This window comes from Ambystoma mexicanum, chromosome 5p (genome assembly GCF_040938575.1).
Source record: "Ambystoma mexicanum isolate Mex_15411 chromosome 5p, UKY_AmexF1_1, whole genome shotgun sequence".
Taxonomy (NCBI): domain Eukaryota; kingdom Metazoa; phylum Chordata; class Amphibia; order Caudata; family Ambystomatidae; genus Ambystoma; species Ambystoma mexicanum.
The window spans coordinates 142227227-142250400 of record NC_090930.1 but is presented as its reverse complement, the minus strand read 5'-3'; the positions used below and the strand labels follow the sequence as shown (position 1 = coordinate 142250400).

The window sequence follows — 23174 nt, the reverse complement described above, 5'->3', positions numbered from 1 at the left end:
TGTAGAAGTACACAGTAAACAAGTGTATTAAGAACATCCACAAGAACAAAAACAGTTTGTACAGTAACTGTGTAAAAACTATTGTACTTTCAGAAAAAGCGCCTTACCCTTGTTCCATACTTCCAACTGAGCCTCATATGGCAGAGGCGCTACAGAAACAAAGAGGAGGCAGAGAAAGGAGTTACCCAAGCAGCCATCAGATCACACGATGGCATATGATTCAAGGAAGGGGGTTCGTTTTTTCGATCAGATTTGTGCATACTTCCTCAGACTTAAATTGAAGCTTCTGAAACAAGGCTACAATCCGTCAATAGTCAGTTAACCATTGCCTACATTTTTCCATGGTTTGCTGTTCCACAACTGCAAGTTCTCCAACTCAAAACCATCTGGTCAAGCTACCCAACTCGTTATCGAAGTCTTGTACAAAAAAGCCATTATTAGGTCTCCTCTAGGCACTAATGATTGGCTTACGCCAAGTCAATACACAATTACTAAACACACAGACTCTGGAATCAGAAAACATCTGGTTATCTGTCTGGAAGAGGTAGGCTCTGTATGCAGGGTTTTACCTATGCAGATGTGTTAAGCTTGTAATTCTACATTTGCTGTGAAGCAACGGTTGCTGTCTGTAGTGCATTATAAAACACAAATACATGAATAAAATCAAAGAATGCTTTGGTACCTTACTGTTTTGGGCAATTTTAGCACATTAAAAGCATGATGTAAATAAATGTGTGCTGCAGAACTAAAAACGAGGGCAATCCTTTTCGCTGCCTAATGAAGTTAGGCACAGCCGAATCAACATGACTTACGGAAGGTTAGCCGTGTTCTCGTTAAAGGCCATCGTTTGCCATTTACTGCAGAAGGCTACTGCCTCTACCAGAGGATCACATTTTCAGACATTCCCAACGCATTAGTAAAAAGCTCTCACGCTCAACACACATTTACCCAATTGTAAGATAAATGCACATTACAAAGGCAACCCTGAAAGCAAGGTTTTCAAAGGTGCAAATGAGGTATCCAGCTAGTGTAATCACTATGCAAGGAATGGTAATTCACAGCTTTAACCAACTTTGCATAAACAACAAGCGAGAGCGTAACATACATTTTTCTGTTGCAGAGAGGAATGCAAAGAAAGAAGGGTTATTAAAAGACACAATTTAAAGAGGAATCCCTGCAAAAAACAAAGTGCTATGTTACGGCAGGAGACATGTTCATGAATTGCACAAAATCAACAAGAACAATACAAAAGACTAATTCCTTGAACAAAATTTCATTTTGGCTTTGTTCAAAATGTAGATTTTATTTTTTAAAGAACTGATTCACAGAAAATAAAATTGGACACTTTTCCAATTAAAATCACCTAGCAGACAGTCTCCTGACTGAGGCTGGCAGAAAAGGTGACCGGCACCCTCCCTTCCCAGTTTCCTTCGGGCATATTGCGGAGAAGGAACTTCACAGGTGAACATTGGGATGTAATATTGAATCAAACATGTTTCGGCTAACTCACGTTTTCCAGCTCAGTTTCGCTGGCCTGCAACTTGATCTTCTGGCTCATGTAGCCGAGGAGGCGATCCAGTACAGACTGTTTGGGATGCATGCCCTTGTCGAAGCGGTTGTACATCCCACACCAGAACCTGCAACATGAACAAGGAGGACATGAAAATGAGGCAGTCTACACATGTACATTGGCAAAATGTACACATCAATCTACATCATAAACCAGTTTCGTTCGAAATAACTCTAGTCCAATGGAAAGCAGTCCATTTTTCCCAGTACTCCGAGTTGAATTGACATGTAAAACACGGGTCAAGTCAACTGTCCGGTGGGAGAGCTGCGATCTGTGTCTACAGGCCTCTTTAGGGGTATGGTGATGTCAGTTAAAACAGGCAGTATTATAATTCTATAAATACCACTCACGTTTTAGGCATTATGACCGCAGCGGTGTATAAAAAATATTGCATGGTGTAAATACCAAATGAATGAGTAGAACTCAGCCTAGAAATCCATAGTATTCGCTCACATCCTAAAGGCTGGACAATGTTTTGCAACAAATCTGTTTTGTTCCAAATGGTGTATAAGCCAAATTACAGAACAGATTTTAAAAAAGTGAGGGGATATGCCCTTGTGAAAATCATGCCCCATATTTGCTGAAGGCATCCGAAAGTGTTCATCATAAATGAGCTGGCTGTGAGGCAATTTTTCTACCTCTGTGCGCAAATGTGTAACTAAAGGGTAGTTTCCAAGCATTCCAATGAACAAAAAAAGGCATGCATATTATGAACACCTGGTACTGCAAAGCATTCAAATATGGCCATTTGGGACAACTGCAAGGCAAGGCCTAATTCACAACAGGGTCATAACAAGTCCTTCTGTACATTGCTTACCACTCTCAGATCAGTAGTACGATCTAATGCCATCACGCATACATTAACATCCCTCTGAAAGGGATAGAAATTAATTTGCTTCTTTTACGCAAGTGCGCAGGGTTAAGAAACTCTGGTAGTATTTATACCACATGCAGAAATTCAATGTTACCACGAGTTACTGTATACTTGTTATCGATGGCAGACTGTGAAAGTACTATGTGGCAAGACAGTAATAGCAATTTTTACCACAGCTAAAGAGATATGTTACCAAGTTTCAAACAAGGTTAAATTGCTGCTATGCATGGTCCTAGTTGTTGAGTTGCTGGGATAAATTGCTAAAGGGTACTTGTAGAATCTCATCACTGAGTTTGCAAAGATTGTTACATCGCCGCAAGCCATAGCCGATGGAAATGGCAGACAGGGTGAAAAGAGCAGACAAGGGCCAGTCTCAGCAGCTTCAGGCCTATACTGTGGTATGACAGTTTTTCTAAAGTCCTAGCAAGACTTCACAAAAACCATACATCTGAGACAGTACATAAGATCCAGTCTTAGTATAAGGCTGTACCACCTGAGAATGTGGTAGAATGGACAGAGCAGCCAGGCTTCACTTAGGAGGGAGAGAGGGCTGTATTTTGTACAAAGAAACTGTAGCATAAATACGGTCCAAAGAAACACTGAAATACTATTTGTTGTAAACATACATTAATTATAAGTAGGCCAAGATTAATCTTGGGTAAATAAGTACGATCACATTACATATAAACACAATTATAAAAACCAACTCAATACTTAAGGGATACAAAGTATCACCTTATTAAGGATAGCAATCAGCATTTCAAGGTGAGTTACACCTATAACACATTCAGAATCCAATCCGCTATTCTTGGGGAGTAAAACCAGGTTACATATACTTTTTGAATACAGACAATAATTCAAGGGTAGTAGACCCCATCAGTCATGCAGATAAAACTCTTAAGAAATCATAGTAAACCAACCCTATTACCAGGATACTTTTCTGAATAGTAGAACATCAATTAATGGAATAGTATGAACCTATAACTACATTTAGGATTAGCTCCAGTTACACCAGGTAAGACCTAATGTTGTAATAAACTATTACAGTTGCTTTCCAGATCAGTGAAACACAGATTAGGGTACGCAATAACTCTTTAGGATTGCACAAAGCAGACCAAGGTTGGTAAAACCCACAGTAAACTTATTCAGAATGGCACAACTATTCAAGGTAGGTAGAACCAAAAGGCAGACTTATTCTACAAAGGCTATAAAGCAAGTCAGGGGTAGCAAAACCCAGTTGGTGAACTTATTCTCTGAAATAAATAACCCAGTGAAGCCAACAGTATTACTTTTGAGAAGAGGAGGATCCAAATCACAGCTAAGTAAAGTAACCCTACATACACTTGTAGGAATGGCAGAACTAAGGTTTTGTAACAGTTCATATTTCAGAGGGACAGTTAGAAATACAACTCATCAGTTAAAGACTGTCAACACTTGATACAGTTCAAGGCATAGGCCTGACCTTGTAAATTCTTCCCTAATCTTGAAGCAAAAAGTTCCTCAGTGGCAGAAGAGGGACCCTAGTGGTCTAGAGACCAGCTTTTGGCAGGTTCAGTATAGGCACAGAATGCTGAACAGTCAGAGTTCCTGAGGAAGGCTCTTCAAACAAGTAAGTACTTTACTTCAGTGCTGTAGAAAAGGTCCAGGGACTTCACAGAAGACACCCTAGAGGGATTCCAGCATTGGCCTGGGCGAACTGGAGGAGGGAACTCCCAATCACATGAATCAGCCCCATAGCTTCACAGAATCACACAAGGATTAAGGTAAGTAATACTCACGCCCACACAGTACCTCAGCAGAGAAGAGGAGTTTGCAGCTGATGTCTTCAGGATCTGCAGCCCAAAACCCAGCCCAAAACGCACCCGGTCACGGTTCTGTGGTTTTGGTGCCCTTTTTCAGTAGCCAGGAGAAGACTGAATATTGCTGGTCAGATTCTTGTCACTTATTGGATCCAGTACTCTGGTGAGGGGACATCAAGGATTCAAATCAAGTCTCTGGAGGTCCAGCAGGATGCCACCAAAGTTCCAGAGAGATTCGGAAGACCCTGCACTGCACAATGGCTTGAGGTCCCAGGGTATTGCGGCACATCAAGGTCGCAGTCCGTAATTGGATGGCTCAAAATGCAGGTATTCTTGAGAGTAGTGGATCTCGCCAGCCACTGGGTAGCATGCGTCACGTTTGGGACACCTTTGTCGATTGGAAGTAAGGGTTACAGCAGGCTCTGGTTACACAGCAGGCTCTCTGGTCGCTGGAAATTGCTACAGCCGTCTTTTCTTCATCTTCCTCTTTGGTTTCAGCGCCAGTGGTTGACTTGTCAGCAGATTCCGGGTTCGGAATATTTAACAGGAACTACAGCACAACTTCTGCAATCTGCCCCTGCATTTTACAGAAAGGGGCAGGCTGGCTGTCCAAATAGGACAGCCAATCCCCCACTGGGAGTTGTTACTTTTCAGGTAAGGTGGAAGACAAAGGGCTGCAGAGTTTTGAATTCCTCCCTCGCTTCCTGCCTTCTCAGACACTGGAGCCTGGGCGGGGAATCCAAAGGATTCAAGGCGAAGAAAAAACTTCCACTGGAGGTAAATTCATGCCTAGAACGGCAGGGGATGAATTCAGAAACCGCAAGCACATAGGAAATGGCAGAAAAAGAAGGAGCCCATCATTTTAGCAAAATGGTGGCCCCCCCACCATTTTAGCAAAATGGTGGCCCTTACGTGCATTATCGAGGCTGAATTAACAGCCTGCGATTAATATTGACTAAAGAACATAAAAAGTTAAACTGCCACCAGCCATTCAAGTAAACTTGCAATTGTAAACACAATGTTACTAGGTAAGTAAGAAAGGGGATACATTGTATCCCGCAGCACTCAACTTAAGGTGGGGTGTGCTGCCTCACTTATACAAAATGTAAATGGGATGAAAATCCCTCTTTACTACTTGGGACCAGTAGTTCACCCAAGTACATGAAAGAGGAGTCCAAAGGGGCAACCAAGCCTAAGCCCAAAAGTTGTAGGAAACTATAACTTCAACCATAATCTATGCAGAGACATAAAAATGTCACCCATTAAAAGAGTTAAAGACTAGGTGGGGGGTGAAGGGGGATATTCCCCCTTCATCTAGGGACAAGATAAAATAGTTACCAAATCCAAGCCAAAAGTTCTGGGGTTGACACAGGTCAGGAAGATTTATCATAAATATGAAAATCTTACGTAACACTAGTTTATTGAGTGAGGTGTTGCATATCTTGCTATTTATCTGAAGGACCCAGGACGGAGGGAGATGGGTGCCTCCCTAACAAGGCAGGACTAGGAATAATCAAAGATGTGAATAAAGACTATTCAGAGATTCTCTATAGTCCCTTTAACCCCTTAGGTGCCAAGGCTGAGCTATCTCGTCCTTAACCCTACGTTTGCAGTGCCAAGGACGAGATCGCTTGTCCTTTTTGGCACAAACTCTAAATCCAACCCATGGGCTATGTGAGGAGGAGGTTCTTCCTCACAGCCCGAGGGTTGGATTTCCTTCAGTGTCACGTCAGTGTGCGTAATGCGCCCTTAAATGACACTGAATGGAAATTTCACCGCCACATCCATTTATGGCTGCCACAGGGTGAAATGGAAGGTAAGTTCCCCCCTCGATCTCAGGCATTTCTATGCTGTTTTGATCGAGGGAGGTGTTGCTGGAAAGGGGAGACTCCCCGTTCCAACAACACCTTTGTTGAAGCATTGCTGGGCACGCCTCCCCTTTTTTTGGTGGGGTTGTTTGGGGAAGGCACCCTAGACCACCAGGGATGTTAACAATGGAAAGGGGGGTTGCCTTCTCCCCCCAGACCCTAAATGGATGGGGGGGGGCATCTCATGTAGCCCTCCCTAGGGCCAGATTGCTAATCTGGCAATCTGCTTCTAGGAAGGGGCAAATGTGTATTTACTGGGGGTTGGGATCACTAGACCCCCATGGATGGCTTGAAATGGGGCGGGGGTGGTGGTCGGAGCGTGATAATTATGATTTGTTTTTGCTGGGCTGACCACAAATGATAAATGATTTTTGTTTTGTTTACAGGTGGTTGTTTTTTTTCTCACGAGGAGCTTCAATGTTATGAAAGTATTAATTCTTTATTCTACGGTTAGGGCCCATTTGTCAGTGGGGTGGGTGGGCCTGGGGCTGGATTGTTTGGGCAGTCTGGTGAGGTATTTTGGTGGGCTGGGACAACATTGCAGGGTCAGGCCACAAATTGCCCCCCATGCCAGCAGAACACTGGTTTTCCTGGGAGTGGCTGCCTCCCATGTGGAGCGACCATCCCCAAGTGCAGCAGCAGTGGAAGGGTCCCCATCCCTCCCCGTAGGGAAAAGCTATAACGCAGCCCAGCCAGAGCTCCAGGCTGGGCTTGGGTTCAGTCAACCCATATGGAAGACAGGCATCAAAGGCCAGGGATACACCCACGACAATCCTGGAGTTCTGGCTGGCCAGCTTTACAGCTTCTCACTCCGGAAAAGGACAGGGAACGTGCTGGCCCTCCCTGGAACCTCTGCTGGGCTTGGACACGTTCAACCCACCTGGGAGACCAGGGACATGACCCCCAACCATCTCGGAGCTCTGGCTGGGTTGCGTTACAGAAGGTCCCTCTGGGAAGGTATGGGGACCTTGCCGGGCCTCCCTGGAACCACCGCCAGGCTTGGGGACATTCAATTCCCATGGGAGACAGCCACCCAAGCCCTGGGACAGCACCCCGGAGCTCTGACTGGGTCGCGTTACAGCTTTTCCCTCTGGGAAAGGACGGGGACCCTGCCAAGGCTCCCTGGAACTGTTGCTGTGTTTGTGGACTGTCAATCCACACAAGGGACAGCTGCCCAATGCCAGGGAATAGCACCCCCAACCATCCTGGAGCTCTGACCTTAGACGAAAGTGTGCAAGACAAAATAGCATTGGACTTTCCATAGAAAACTAAATCCTAATATGAAACAAGTGCTTGTGGTCTTGTGAGCAAGAGTATGCATTGGGAACATGACAACCTGAGTAAAATCCTGTTAGCCAAATACGTGAGCAAGCTTGCCAACCTAAAAAATAAAAGTGGGTTGCATCTGCCCTCTGAAAAAAAGTTACGCTCTTCACGCACATGTTCATTACTTGTGCCTGAAAAGCAGCCACAATCAGGGGGAAATAACCCCACCAGTGTCCAGGATTACAAACTCTCTTGCCACATCGTGGGCAAACACTCATGACTTGCTTGCCCTCTCATCATTTCCCCTCCTCACCCCCATGTCTGGCTTTCAACAATACTCTGCTTTATAAAGCTAACTTAAAAAGTACACATGCCATAGTGCCACATAAATATATAAATCCTTATAGAACTGCGTTAGGCAAAAAGTGTACAATTGTGGCATTACCTCCCCCCCCCATCTTGACAGACTACAAACCCTAGAATGCAATTCAGCAAAAAGCAAAAGAATTGTCTGAGTGCAAAACCTTCAAGGACTGACATTAGCATGGTTTAAAATAAAGTAATGCGGATGCCGTGTGTTAGATATTTAAAACTTTGATATCTCCCAATGTTTTTAGGCAATGCGCAGTGAGATTACATTATTTGCCATGGAGCACACACACTTTGGTTAAGAAGCATTCGCCACACCCCTTTTTGGCGCCATCATTTTGACACGGGCGGATTTGGCACCGGCATTCTGCCGCAGCGCCCTTTTCGGCACGCAAGTCATTCCGGCGCAGTTATTTTGCCGCAAGGGATGTTTGGACGTGGCTGACATTGCAGCCACGTCTAAATGCCCTCATGCTAAATAAGATCACAGGACTGCACTGCAACAAACCTCGCCACCTCCCACTTGCGTTGCTTTTCTTTTAATTAAATTAGTTAAATAAAAATAAATATATATACAGCCTTGAACCCCGATCTGCCAGAGCTCGAGGCCCAGCATTTAACCACTAGGCCACAATGGCTTGGTGCTCCATGCGGCATAGATTTCATACTTACCCTATAATTGAATATTTTCAATGATAAAAGGCTAGGTATGAAACCTGTGAAAATTCAAATAACATCATTGTAGCATAGTGGTTAAGTGCTGCGTCTCGAACTCCTTAAATACAGGGTTCTCCGATAGCAGTGTTCAGCATAAATGTGATTTTTTTTCTGTTTTATAATGTTGCCCAGAGACGGTGTAGTCCTCTTTTTGAATATATGTGCAGGGTAAGGGGGAATGTGTGGTGTAAGGGTGTGCATGTCATCTGAGAAGGTGTGCATGCAATGTGTGTGTGTTTGATGTGAGCGTGTGTGTGTACATGGTGTGAAGTTGTTTATGAGGGATAGTTGCATGCACTTTATAATGTTGCAGAAAATATGTTTCATGTTTAATATGTGTTCAATTCTGCAACGACTGTCTCGTCCCATCCTGTTTTATAATGTTTCAGTAAATACATCTTTTTCACGTTTAATCCATATTACAAAATGCAAAGTGCCTGCAGGTTCACGCCATTTGCGATCTCTTATCACCAAGTGCCTCCCTCATCTGTGCCACCTCCACCCACTCCCCAGACAGCCTCTTCACCTCGCCTGCCCTCTCCCTTTCACCCCAGAATACACACTACTTCTGTGATGGTTTGCTCTCAGATGTCAGCTGTTTGCGGCTATAGCCGATGCTACAGAGAGCTGTGTGTTGCAAACTCGGCTCCTGGACCTCCTCCAACTCCCAAATTTCACTCAGTGCTTTCTAGCCATCCCCCACCTCTACCCTGATGGCATTTGTATGTTTTTTGACCTGCAAATAGATATTTACTGCGTTTTATTTTCCCTTAACATCAGCTATAGCCGCGAATATCTCTCGCATCGAGAGAAAAACAAGATAGTGGTTGTTTCATTTCTGAAAACCGTGATCCTGCAATGCACCATAGGAGATAACACATTTTTGGGAGAGGCCCCCTGCCCTCTTAACCCCAAACCAGGCATGGATTGCAAGTGAACGCTTCGTGCCCAAGTTGTTTCGGACCTGGCCAGAATCCGTCCAGCGGTTTAGGCTGGGCGCTGTCAAAAAATTAACCTTGTTTGTCAATGGGAAAATGAATGGTAAGTAGGATGCACTTTGAGGGAAAAAAAATGTGGGGTCTTTTGACGCTTAACTTTTATTTATTAACAAATTTTTACGAAACTTTGCAGTCTGGGTGGGCAAAAGACTTTTAATCACTTTCGCAATTTCGGCCAAATCCTTTACTCGAATCAAAAGTTATTAACAATAGAATAATAGAGTTATTAACATAAGGGTTCCTATGTGTCTCCGACTCTCCTTAACTATAGGGCGGCGACCAACGCCCTATAATTTCCACTTACTTAGGCCTCTCTCCCATTATACAGGATTCTCAAATCTAGGTGTGTTATCTCTGTTAATCTTGTACTCAACCTGCACTGAGAAGGTTGGGCCTCACCCACTATGCAGGTCTCTCAAATCTAGGTGGGTTGTCTCTTGTAATCGTGTACTCAAACTGCATTGTGAAACTTAGGCCTCTCCCACTATACAGGGCTCTCAAATCTAGGTATAGAGCCCACCTCGGCCTATTATATTATGAAACCTAATGAAAAGCGCATTGAGGCCACACAAGTGGGGAAAGAGCGCTATGTAAATAACCAAATATAATACAAATACCTATGCGGTTTGTTATGTGCAATTTTGTAATGTAAACAGCTGATATCGAAAAGTGTGCTCAATGCTATACAATTCTATATGCTCCTCAAAGTTCAATTGGGGAACATCTGAGCCAAGGCAGGAAACCCTGCACATTCAAACACCTTTTTTTGGGTAAGTGGTCTGATACATACGCCTTCTTTATTTTCTCTCACACAAAGATGTTGGATTAATGTAGTCGAATCTATCAATTTCTATTGTTGCAGTAGTGGCTTAGAATAATTTGGGAGCCAGTACATGTCACTATCAATTGTGCGCAAATTAACTACTAATGTGTATACTGTACATTAACTACTAATGTGTATACTGTACATAGTGACAGCTGTCCACCAGACTGCAGTCGTTCAATCACCTCAATCCAAGATGGCAGAACAATCCAGATCTACGGATCTCTCCCAGGCCCAATGTAACCATGCCTATTTAGCATTAGCGTTTTAGTAGATGCGTCGAATAATGTGTAAGTTACTATGTCTTGCCCGCGACTTAAGTGCTAATTCGTAATTTTTTCTTAATGGCTACATTGGGGGTGTTCATAGATGCTACTCAGACTTTGGCTTAATAGTCACCCCAACCTAAGATGGCGGCCCATTTTGGGTCCATGCATCACTTCTGGGTTCTAGGGAGCAGCTTAAAATAACGCTCTCACAGGGCAGTCGCCTGTGAGATTCATGCACAGCGATCTGCTAGGGACGTTAGGTAAGCGCTGCATGTATTTGGATATGAATTACTCATGTACTTTCTAGGTTACAACCCTCATATGAAGGGTATGCTCTAATGCTACCCTTCTCCCCCTGTTATTATTTTGTTCCTTTAACATCTCTATGGATACCAGACAGAGTTGAGAGCGGTGTAATTGCGGGTGATGTAATTTACGCAAAAAGGTATGTTGATCTAGGAAGGTGTACTGAGGGCCGCCTACTAATAAAGTCATTTAACTGAGTGAAAACTTTTTTTGCCTCTTCTTCAATTTCCGTACACTTTAGTTCCCACAAGTGGGGGAACAGAACATACTCCAGGGAAGCGAACATGATTATTCATCATGCCGTTTAAGCCATATTTATTTGCTCATTGTATCTCACCTAATGTACTCCAATTTCTAGAATTATCTGTAACTTCACAGTCATTGGGTTTCTACTGCATGATTAAGCATGCGCTAAGATTTACCTGGCTCTAGTCTCATCTTTTGGAGTATTATAAACACTGTTAACTACTTTGTTTTATATGGTGGAGTTCCACCCCAAACATCAGTTGTATTCCGAAAGAGACTAAAATGGTGAAAAGCTTTTAATTGATAATGGATTTTATGTATCCCCACTATGTGGTATATGTATTTTTGTTTCCCTATTATGGCTTGCTGGTGACTTTGGTGACCATGTCGACCTCAACTTATCAATGGTAAAATTGTATTATTGTAATTCCATTAACTTTATGATTTGTTCATCTCATATCCTTTCCTGCACCTATATGCCCTGAATTTTGTCAGGTGCATCTAATTATGTTGGACTTTTGCAAATCCTTTATTCATTATGTAGATCAATTGGTTGTGAAATTTGAAATCCATACATCGGCCTAGAGGACGACCTTGTAGTCGAAACAAGTATCAGCTGTTTTCTTTGTTGGTTACCCTGGGCATAGAGTCCCAACTTCACAACCGCCCGCTGCATCTTCAGAGAAACAAATCTTTACTTCGGTTTAATATTCATAAATCCATGTTATAATACTGACACGCGCTTAGTGGTTCGTCTTATGCCACAAAATTACCTTTGGATGTTTTAACACAACTCTTTATTTGAAATGAAAGAAAACCTTTAAGCCCTACCAATATGAGCTCCCTATTGGAAAAAACAAACGGGTGCTTGTCAGGATGTCGAACAAATGGACTTTGTCCTCCAGTAAAACCTATGGTACCCTAATATTTGTACTACCACTAAAGAAAGACAATCTAAGTTAAAAAACTTAGAATACAGTGTTCCTCCCACTGGGTTCACTAGGTGGTGGCTGGTTTCTGACCCCCACCAAAGAGTTCAAGTCTCTTCCGGTTTCCCCATTTGGGGATTCCAATGGACAAACGACACAAAATAAATCTTACTGTTCTTTAGGTACAAAACAGCTTTATCAGTTAGTCCAAAAGGTTCTTGGCTTATCCCCTTCTCCGTGATATATTGAACCTAATGAGATTCTCTGATTTGCTCCTCTTGGATTTTAACAAACACAATTTTCTCCTAGTTCCTGTTCAGATATTACTGCTTTCGGCCTCATGTAGGTCAGGGCCTGGCTCAGCCCGACTTATGTTCTGTCTGTGGTCAAAGTCTGTATCAACCGTTCAGGGATTCTTCCAATTATTAGCCCTGCATGGACTCTGGGCCAACTTGGCCCTGCTTTGTCTGCAGTTACTCTTACGGTTTCGCTTACCCCTTTTCTGGGGTCTTCTGAATGTCAGCCCGGCGTGGGCTATGGGCGTACATAGCCCAGCTTTGGTTATGGTTTCTCTGCCTGTTTCGCTTAAGCCCTTTTGGGATATTTGGGCTGTCAGCCTTGTGTGGACTATGGGTTTGCTTCACTGCCCTCTACTCATTTTCCATACAGCGTACCTTCACTCAAGCGGCAGGCTTTGGATATAGAGCCAGTCTCCCGGGGGTGCATGGACCCACTTCCAGGTCCTGGCTCTGGACTAAGCCGTCCGGTTGGTTTAAATTGTGCCCAAGCTCGTAAAAATCTATGGCAAAGGTAGTCAAATGCAGTACACTGGGTCAGCAGATACTTAATGCTCTCTAGTGTTGCGATTGTTAGGGAGCATTTTCATTTCTGTGCCAATCCCCTTTAACCTTAGAGACACCAGCTCTTTTGCTGGACTCAAGGCTTTTTAATTTTACTCCCGAGTGAGTGGGACCTTTTTTGTCACTCATGTGTTTTTCCGACCATGATTTTCTATGTTCCTTACTGTTTTATGGAGTCTGGTAAACTCCATAGGCATCTGCTTTCGCATTGTGACGCACAGCACCTTTTGTGCAGTACCACTGAGGAGACCCTTGGACTTCTCTTAATGTTGAACTACCTTTCCTTGCATGAACTACTGTTCCCAAGAATAAAAAGATGACCCCTGGAGACCACTAGGGGGTGTGGGAGAAGATGGCCGCATAGGCACATAGCTCCTGCTCCCTCCAGCAAAACAGCGATGATACAGAGTGATGATACAGAGTGATTTTAACTAGTCAAAGTGAATCCGAACACGTCTGTTAAGGGGAGACTGAGAGAAGAACCGGTGGAGCGAGAAAAGAAATTGAGAGAACATACTGCAGGGAAGAACCCTGATGCAAGGAGATGGCAGGCCCGCTGATAAGGAGTACAGAGGAGCGGCCTGAAGCCGGTGACTGCGTACTAAGGCAGTGCCCCGCACTGTGTGTGCAGCGGGTGTACAGAAGGTGGAAATAAAGCAACAGTGGCCCCCGGGAGAACAGGATGGGCCAGGCAGGCATGGCCCTTATGAGCCGACACAACAAATGCTCGCGCACACAGAACCGGAGGAGCACCCCACCGGGAGGAGCTCCGAGTGGAAGACGGCGAGGTGCGGAGTCCTGGCCAGGAGAGGCTGCAATGGAATAACGGCCACGTTAATAGAGCGGCCAGCCGACAGGGAAGGGACAAGCAACCTCTGTGGTTAAGAGGAGGCCCTGCAATGGAGTGTGAAACGCGTGCACCGAGGGAGGAGCCCGGAGTAAGGATGGAGCAACCGAATGAAGATTAAAGTATGATCGGACCCCCAGAGCCCCGATAACTGCGCCAGAGACAGCAGCCTGTTGGAGGTGATCCAGGAGAGAGCGGGACCCGGGGGAAAAACAAGAGCTATCAAGGAGACACCCTGGCCCTTTAAGAGTGCAGACAGTGCCCAAGTGGGGAGTAAGAAAGCGAGGCAAAGGAACTCACTCCCTGGGGCGGGGCAACCTTATCCGAGTGGCACAATAAAACGTGCGCAGAGGTCGCGTTGACCACTATAGACCCTCATAAAGGACAACCCCCCAGAGAGGGGGACTGGGTACAGCAAGGGGACAAAAGCTATCAAGGGGCCTGGCTGGGCCTGGGTGAACAGCACATGTGAGTCACGGCCACTACTCGGCATGAACCACCACAACAAAAGAGTGTGGAGACACGGCAAGGAGAGAGCTTCGCTGCCAGTAGAGCAAGTCGGGAGAGCCAATCCAGTGGCAAAATCAGCCCCAAGCAGAAACAGCAAAAGACAGGCATAAAGGGGCAGAAGTGAGGGGCAACCCCCCCACCCCACCTAGGCCCCTCGACTTTTGGGGGACTGCCAATCAACGGAAAAAGCAGAGAGGCCAAGAATGCCCAGTTAGGCGACCGGGAGAAACCAGGAGCAAGATAACCACCTGGACTGCATAAAAAATAGCCCGGTAAGGTGCGCACCACAGAATCTGAAGCCGGGATGGGAAGTGATAAAGAGCACTGTGGCAGGGGACCAAGAGTGGAGCCCAAGTAACTCCAGAAGTGCCAAACGCTGCTGAGTGCTTGAGACGCGAAAGAAGTGGGGAGGAAAAGGCTGGGGGCTTGGCACAGACTGCCACTAGACACCCGTGGTGCAACACAAAAGAGGGATCGAGGCCTGGCCGACAGAGAATACAGGCTGGGAACTAGGGTACACCACGTAACCACTGCACAATTCGAGGGGGCAGAGGGAAGCACAGATAAACGAAGTGGTGGAAAGAGGAGGTAGCCACACAGAGGAGCGGTGTGTGAAAGCACTGACGTAGAATAGAGAGAGTGGAGCGGCGAGGCCTGAAAAGAATGGCAGAGTACGAAATCGTAAGCAAGTGGAGGGAGAAGCCAGCAGAGCAAGAAAGATAACAGGAAAGGAACTTGGCGGAAGGACAGGAGGGTTCGTGGACCACAAAGAAGATAAAGGAGGCACTCGCACAAGGAGGCACGAGAGAAATGGAAGGCACAATGGCACAATCAGGGAAACAACGTGGGATGACAAAGAGCCCCAGAGGTTAAAATGATGACGGAAATAGCCATGTCCATTTTCTCAACAATAGAAGATTCGGGGCACATCCTGGTAGAAATCAAGTCCCTCAGAGGGGACATACAGGCCTCACTAGCTGACCCATCAGGCAAAAGGACCACAGTGGAAAGTAAAGTTGAAGGGCTTGTACACAACCAACTGAACGCAGATATGGTCGAAATGAGGCTGGACGCAAGGATGACAGAGCTGGAGCTTTGGGAAGAGGAAGTGAAGCTTAAAATGGACGATTTAGAAAACAGAGAAAGACGCAATAACATAAGGATATTAGGGTTGAAAGAAACGGCCAGAGAAACCCTGAAGCAAGTTGAGGGGAGAAGGTCCAGGGCCTAGTGCATCAACTCTTCAAAGCAGAAGGGGTAAGACGGTGCAATTTAAAAGAGCACACACGAGGTAACCCCTATGGCGATGGCCCCTGCTCCATAGTGGCCAAATTCCTGAGCTACAAGGACAGAATGGACGTTCTGAACAGGGCTAAGCAGACACAGGAAGTGGACTTTCAAGGCTCTAAAGTTACAATATACCAACCTCACGCTCACCAGACGCAGTGACCGCAGACCCCTCACAAAGTGGCTATGAGAAAAAGAAATTAGATTCAGGTGGGGTTATCCTTTCTCGCTACAATTCGGGGTGGATGGGGTGGACTACCGAATAACGTTGGCAGAAGAAGCGGAGCAGGCCCTGTGCCACCTCACAGCCAACATCGAGGCCACATCAAGGAGCCCACAGGGCCCATCCACAAGTGGAGAACTGCCAAGACCTGTATCGGGCCCACAAAGGAGGAGAAGAGGGCTAAGAGGGAGGAAATACATGGAACTCAACTGACCTTCAGCCCGCAAGACGCCCACGACATTGGAACAACGCCCGGAACGAGACTCCAGGAAACAGAATGTGTGAAGGCTGATGAGAAAATACCATAAACGGGTAGAAACAAAGAAATGCAGAGAATTTTCTGGCGGGAGGTAAAAATCTCCAAAGTGGCCCTTGTTGGAGTCTATGACTCGTATTCAATACAACAAGTTAGGGTTACAAACAGTTACAAAGTTAAGTTAGGATTTTGATGAGGGGGTTGGCTCCAAGGAAGCACACATCTGTCATGAAGAAAATGGATTCCAAGGAAAGGAAGATGAAAACAGCGGAGAGACCTTAACCATACAAAAGTGTAAAAGGAGGTCAAGGGGGTATAACCACAATGGGGAAAGGTCAAGCTAAGAAAGGTCTAGTTGTGGGCACACTAAACGTGAAAGGTCTTAACTCCTCGACAAAGAGGTCCCTAGTCGTGCGAGAGTTCCACAAAGCCTCGCTAGATGTGCTTTTTGTAGGAAACACGCCTAATACAGGGGGGTGAGCGAGCGCTGAGAGGAGGGGAAATGGGACAAGTCCACTGAGCATCAGGGAGCACCAAAATTGGAGGTGTCGGTATAGTCCTACATAAACAGTGCAGCTTGCGGGAGTGTGTAGCTACAAACCTGCTAGAAGGAAGACTGCTGATATTGCAGCGTAACATGGAGTGAGCGAGAATATTACTGGCGGCATTCTACGCCCCCAACCAGTGACAAGAGGAATTCTTACGTAAGTCGATCGATAAAATACAAGGGTTTGAAGTGGACCTGTATGTCATATGGTGGATCTTAATTCATGGGCAAATGAAACCTGGGACAGGAAGGTGAAGGGCGTGAGGCCGGAAAAAGAGGTAGATAAAATGGGGCACCTGGGGCAGATTATGGAGATGCACGGCTTGGTGTATGTATTGGAGGAATCAGCACCCACGGGAGGAGGGCTTTACCTTCTTCTCAGCACTCCATAAAACATTAACCAGGATTGACTACTTACTCATAAATAAGGATCAGGGCACAAGTGTGATGAGTAGCAATATCAGGCCAGTGGGTTGGACTGACCAAGACATGTTGATTATGACCCTGGATGTGGGAGGGCTGCACAAGCCAAAGGGTACGTGGCGCTTTAACAAATCACTCTAGGGCTACTCTCTCTTTGCAGACCAGTTAACCAAGGCAACAACAGAATATTTTGAACTAAATGATACCAGGGAAATACGCACAGGGGTGGTCCGAGATGCGGAGAAAGCAACTTTGAGGGGTCTCCTGATCAGAGAGGGGGGCTAAGAAGAAAAGGGAGAGGGGACAGAAGGAAGAAAGACTAAGAAAAGAGATAACGTAGGGGGAGGAAAGGATGCATGCTGCAGATGGGAACACAGATGGGATTAGGGAAGAGCTGCTGTCAGAGGGCAGAGCTAAAAGCACTGGGGATGGGGGAAACCCTATGGTAATTGAGATACCTGAAACAGAAATACTATGAAAAGAGGGAGAAGGCAGATGTTCTACTGGCAACAAGGATCGGGGCGCAGAGAGATGTGTGTCTAAGTTAGGAGGCCCCGAAGGGGGAGACCAGGTCTCACTTAAAGATATTGCTGAGGGCTTCGCCCAATACTACGAGACGCTATAAAAGTCTGAAGCCCCTGGTAAGGAAAATGCAGTGGGGGAATACTTGAGGAGAGTGAATATGACCAAACACACATGCCCAGAGGTGGAACACCTAGAGTCCAATCACTGCTGAAGCGGTGCAGGAAGCGATATCGCGCCTCCCTAACCGAAAGGCACCAGGAGAGGATAATATACCATTGGATTCTATAAAAAATATGCAGGGGCCCAACACAATACATGGTTAAGTTATACAACCATATTTTAGACACGGGAGAGTCGCCCGCAACATTCAGTAAGGCTCCGATATCGGTAATCCCGAAGGAGGGGAGGGACCGAGCCCAATGTTAGTCATACCGCCCCATCTTGCTTTTAAATGTGGACGAGAAAATATTCACGAGAATCCTAGTGACACGATTTGAAGGGAAATTACCCTGCATAGTGCACCCAGACCAAATGGGGTTAATAGCAGCAGACAAGGCCCCGATTTCATTCAGACGACACTGGATCTCATGGAACATTAAGGGAAACTCGGGAGACCAGGCACATCTAAGTTTGGACGCCAAAAGGGCCTTCGATAGAGTTGAGTGGGGCTTCCTCTTCGCTATACTATGAAAGATAGGGTGGGAGATGGAATGTGCTGGGCGATTGGGGCAATCTACTCGAGACCCACGGTGTCACAGGTTTCCCCCCTTTTCACCTGTCTATGTTGCCTGATGTCCTCTTTAGGTGGAGTCTTCTTTCGTATGGTTCGGGACATAAATAAGCCCGCTCGGCAGTCCTCTGCTTCCAGATTACGTTCAGCTTCGATGTCCAGGATCAAGGGAAACTCCGGGAGTATTCAAGAAGGAATAGGGGGGCACGCGTAAGCGACGCAGGGATTGCGGGAAGTTAGGAAAGAGGGAAGAAGTTGGGAGAAGGGAATCCAGGGGTCAGGGGATAGCAAGTAGCACTAGAGAAGGTTCGGAGCACACGTCCGATCACAGCTAGTAGCAGCGTTGAGACGCGTGGGGCCGCGGGTGTGTGGCTTCTTTATAGAGGACGCTGCGTAGAACGTGGAGACTGGCGAGCAGCGTTCTGAGCTTGCCGCCATGTTGGTAGTATTATGGAGTGTAAGGCCCGACGTGTCAGGGACCAGGAGGCCCAGAAGGGGAGAGTTCGATGGTTCATGACAGCATGCCTCCTCCGGAAACTCGTTCCACCGGGTTTGCCCGGGTGTATGAGATAGAACCTTCCGAGTAGCCTGGGGGTATTTAGATTTGAGATAGGTTCCCAAGTGCGTTCACTGGGGGGATATCCTTTCCATTCCACCAGGTACTGGAGTTTGCCACGTCTATATCTAGAATCGCAAATCCTGGAGACCTCATACTCCAGTTGGTCATTGATGAGTACTGGTTTGGGACGAAGGTTAGTTTGAGAGGTCTGAACATATGGCTTCATTAAGGACGTGTGAAAGACTGGGTGGATTTTCTTCCAGGAGTCTGGAAGCTTGAGTCGGTAGGCCACTGGGTTGATTATTTCCTTTATAAGGAATGGCCCATAATATAGAGGAGCCAATTTATTTGGTCGCAAATGCCGTGGTAGCAGTTTCGAGGACAGCCAAACCTTATCCCCTATTGTGTAGGAGGGGCTTGGTCTTCGTTTGGAGTCCGCATACAGTTTGGTCTGGTTCCTGGCCTTTTCTAATTGTTCTTTGGCTTCTCTTTGAACATTAATGAGCATTTCAATCCAGGAATCGACTGTTGGAACTGGTGTAGGATGAGGAAGGATGGAGGGTAGAACCGAAGGGTGGAATCCTTGGCTACAGAAAAAAGGACTGGTCTTAATAGCAGAGTGGTCCGAATTATTATAGGCGAATTCTGCCACTGGCATTAAGAGGGACCAATCGTCCTGGACCTTGGTAGAGAAGCAACGGAGGTATTGTTCCAAGGTTTGGTTTATGCGCTCTGTGGCTCCATTGGTTTGGGGATGATACCCTGAGGAAAGAGCACGTTGGCTTACTAGTATTTGGCAAAGATGTTTCCAGAACTGAGAAATGTATTGGGGCCCTCTGTCTGATATGATCTTGGCAGGAAGTCCATGCAGTCGGAATATGTGTTCCAGGAAAATTCCAGCAAGTTCTGACGAGGATGGCAGTTTAAACAGAGGTATAAAATGGGCCACATGGGTGAACAAATCAATGGTGACCATGATGGTTGTGTATCCCCTGGAAGGAGGTAATTCCACAATGAAGTCTGTTGCTATGAATTCCCAAGGCCTTGTTGGAAGTGGAGGTTGCTGTAATAGACCCACTGGTCTCTTCTCAGGTTTGTTTTGATTACAGAGAGCATGCCTGGATATACCTTTGTACATTAGCTTTCACTCCAGGCCACCAAAATTGCCTTTGTATTAATCGGAGGGTATTGGTAATACCACGATGCCCGGAGTAAAGAGTATTGTGACAGATGAACAAGTTACTTTCTTACCTGGTAACGTTCTTTCGATGGGATGGTCCGACGACGTATTCCATATCTATGACATGTAATCAGCACATCTGTGGTGATTACATGTCATAGATATGGAATACGTCGGAGGACCCAATCCCCTCAAATTATTATCCTTTGCTATAGTTTTTGTGTTGGGATAACCAAGGCATTGTCTTTGAACAAGTATCCATTTTTGGTCTTCAGTTTCCACTGGTTCTTGTCCGAGATATCTTTCCAGAGTTCCAAGGATTGAGTCTGAATGCGGACTTCATCTAGGAGGCTGGTCGCCTGGGCTACAATTATTGTGTGGGGAAACATCTTGGGAAATGTTCCTAGTCAGGGCGCCGAGACAAGGCGTCAGCAATTACGTTTTGTGTTCCGGGAACATGGTGAATCTGGAACTGGTATTGGGCAAAGAAGAACGCCCAACGGGCCTGACGGCTGTTCCTGCATTCCAGGGCCTGTAAGACTTGGAGATTTCGATGGTCCGTCCGAATCTGGACAGGATGTTTAGCTCCTAGAAGTAAATGACGCCACTCTGTGAAGGCTTGACGGATGGCTAGAAGTTCCTTTTCTAAGACTGAGTAATGAGTTTCACTGGAGGTCAATGTCCGAGAAAGATAGGCAATAGGATGTTCCAGCCAGTCATCGAGTTCCTGTTTCAGAACTGCTCCGATGGCATAGTTAGAGGCATCTGTTTCCACTAGGAATGGTCGATTTATATCAGGTTGAACCAGGACGGGGGCTTGTGTTAATTCTGTTTTCAGGCGTTGGAAGGCCTTCTCCTGGGCTGGGGTCCAATGATAGGGAGTATCTTTCTTCAATAAGAAGATGATAGGTTGAACAATCTCGGAGAAGGATGGTATAAACCTCTGATAGAAATTGGCCAAGCCCAGGAAAGATTGGATCTATTTTGCGGAGGTCAGAGTTGGCCAGGATAATATGGCCTTAACTTTGGATTGATCCATGCCTATGCCATCTGGGCTAAGGACAAATCCTAGATAGTGAACAGTGGAAACATGAAAAAGGCATTTTTCGGGTTTTGCTAGAAGCTTGTGTTCACGTAGCCGTTTTAACACTGATTTAACATGTTCTTCATGCTTGAGAGGATCCTTAGAGAATATCAAAATATCGTCCAAGTAGACGATGACGAAAAGAAATCGCATATCCGAAAACACCCGGTCCATAAAGCATTGGAAGATTGCCGGAGCATTAGAGAGTCTAAAGGGCATGACCAAGGGGTGTTCTGAAGGCTGTCTTCCATTCGTCACCTTCTCTAATACGAATCAAGTGATAAGCACCCCTGAGATCCAATTTGGTGAATATTACAGCTCCTCTTACGGCTTCCAGGATATCTGAGATCAAGGGTAATGGATAACAATCCTTAAGGGTGCACTGATTAAGACCTCGATAATCAAGACAAGGTCCGAGTTCCTTGGTGTCTTTTTTAGGAACAAAAAATAATGAGGCTCCAGCCGGAGACTTGGATGGGTGTATGGTGCCGTTTTTTTAGGTTAGTATCTAGGTATTCACGAAGGGCCTTTTTCTCTGGTTCAGACAGGATAAACATCCTTCCAAATGGAATCACGGCTGAAGGTCAGTTTCAATAGCACAGTCCTCAGGCCTATGGGGTGGTAGGGCTTGGACAACAGCAGAAGAGAACACATCAGCAGGTGTGGAACCTGGATGATATTGGAGACCATAAGAGGATCTTGCTGAGTTGTTGAACGTTCTTCTGATGTTGTCGGTGAAGGATCCTGGAGCAGACAATGGGACATGCAAAATTCAGAACCTAGAACAGGGAACCAGCTGTCCAATTGATGTATGGGTTGTGTTTTTGTAGCCAGGGCATTCCCAATACCATTGGGTAATGGGCAGATTTTATGATGTCAAACTTTATCCTTTCTCAGCGATGGTTTATAGCAAGCTCAATTTCCTTAGTCTGAAGGGTTATGGGTCCAGAAGAAAGAGGTCTTCCATCAATTGCTTCTACAGGTTGCAGGACGTTCCGGGATTTGTAAGGAATATGATGTTTAAGGACCCATTCCTGATCTATGAATATTCCCATGGCCCCACAGTCCACTAGTGCCAGAATGGTGTAGGATTCCTTCTTGGATGACGATAGAAAAGCCTGTAAGACTACCAGGGAGTTTTGTCCAGGAGAGTTCAAGGATGGTGTTGATGTGGAGCCTGCATCTCTCCCAAAACTGAGCTCCAATCTAGGATCGGGAGCTGGAGTTTCCCGAACGCCGTGGAGGGGCTAAGGGACATTCTCTGACTAAATGCTTGTCCGAGGCACAGTACATGCATAAGCCAGTATGGATCCTTCTCAGCCTTTGAGGGGATATGGGTCCACGGAAGGCCCCTAGCTGCATGGGTTCGGGTTCATTTGTAGGAACAGGGGAATCTTCGGATTTTGAAGGGCCCACAAGAGGATTTTCTGGGATGGTTGACTTGGTCTTCCTTTTCTCTGCCTTCCTTTCCTGGATGCGGAAATCAATCTGTAGAGCAAGATCCATAAGTGCCTGGAAAGAACTAGGACGTGCTACTCTGGCTAATTCATCCTTAACATCTTCATTTATCCCTCTTCGAAAGAGGGTGAAGCAAGCTTCAGAAGGCCAACCCGCTTCTTAAGCCATTTGCTTGAATCGAGTTACGTAGGTGAGCATGTCCTGAGAGCCTTGCTGGAAATCGAGTAAACGTTCTTGAGCACTAAAGACCTGTTCTGGGCGGTCAAACAGTCTTTAGTGCTTGAATGAATCCATCATAATCATCCAAAAGGGAATCTCTGGTGTTAACTAATTGTGTGGTCCAGGCTAAGGCATTCCCGGAGAGGTGAGAAATAATAAAGCCCACTTTAGCCCTGGAGGTGGAAAAATAATAAGGTTTAAAGGTAAAGTGGACCAAACAAGAATCCAGGAATCCTCGGAGGGTCTTTGCACAGCCGTCATATTTGTCAACAATGCCGCCCAATTGCACGCTGTCCTTTGAGGCAGAGTCACGTGAAACTACCAATTGTTTCAGCGCGGCGTTCTCCGCTTTCAAGTTCTGTACTTCGGTCGATAGTTCTTGCATGCCACGCATAAGATCCTGGATGGCCGCCTCCATGTCTGTATCGACTT

The 23174-nt window shown here is 45.8% G+C and overlaps 1 protein-coding gene across 1 annotated transcript in view; it reads right to left on the bottom strand.

The window, feature by feature from the left end:
- The window catches only part of MTMR8 (myotubularin related protein 8), a 710603-nt gene that overhangs the window by 95596 nt on the left and 591833 nt on the right, over positions 1 to 23174 (bottom strand). The window contains exon 13 of the mRNA XM_069612538.1: positions 1511 to 1637. Coding sequence (XP_069468639.1) covers positions 1511 to 1637 — 127 coding nt within the window. The remainder of the gene's footprint in view (positions 1 to 1510; positions 1638 to 23174) is intronic.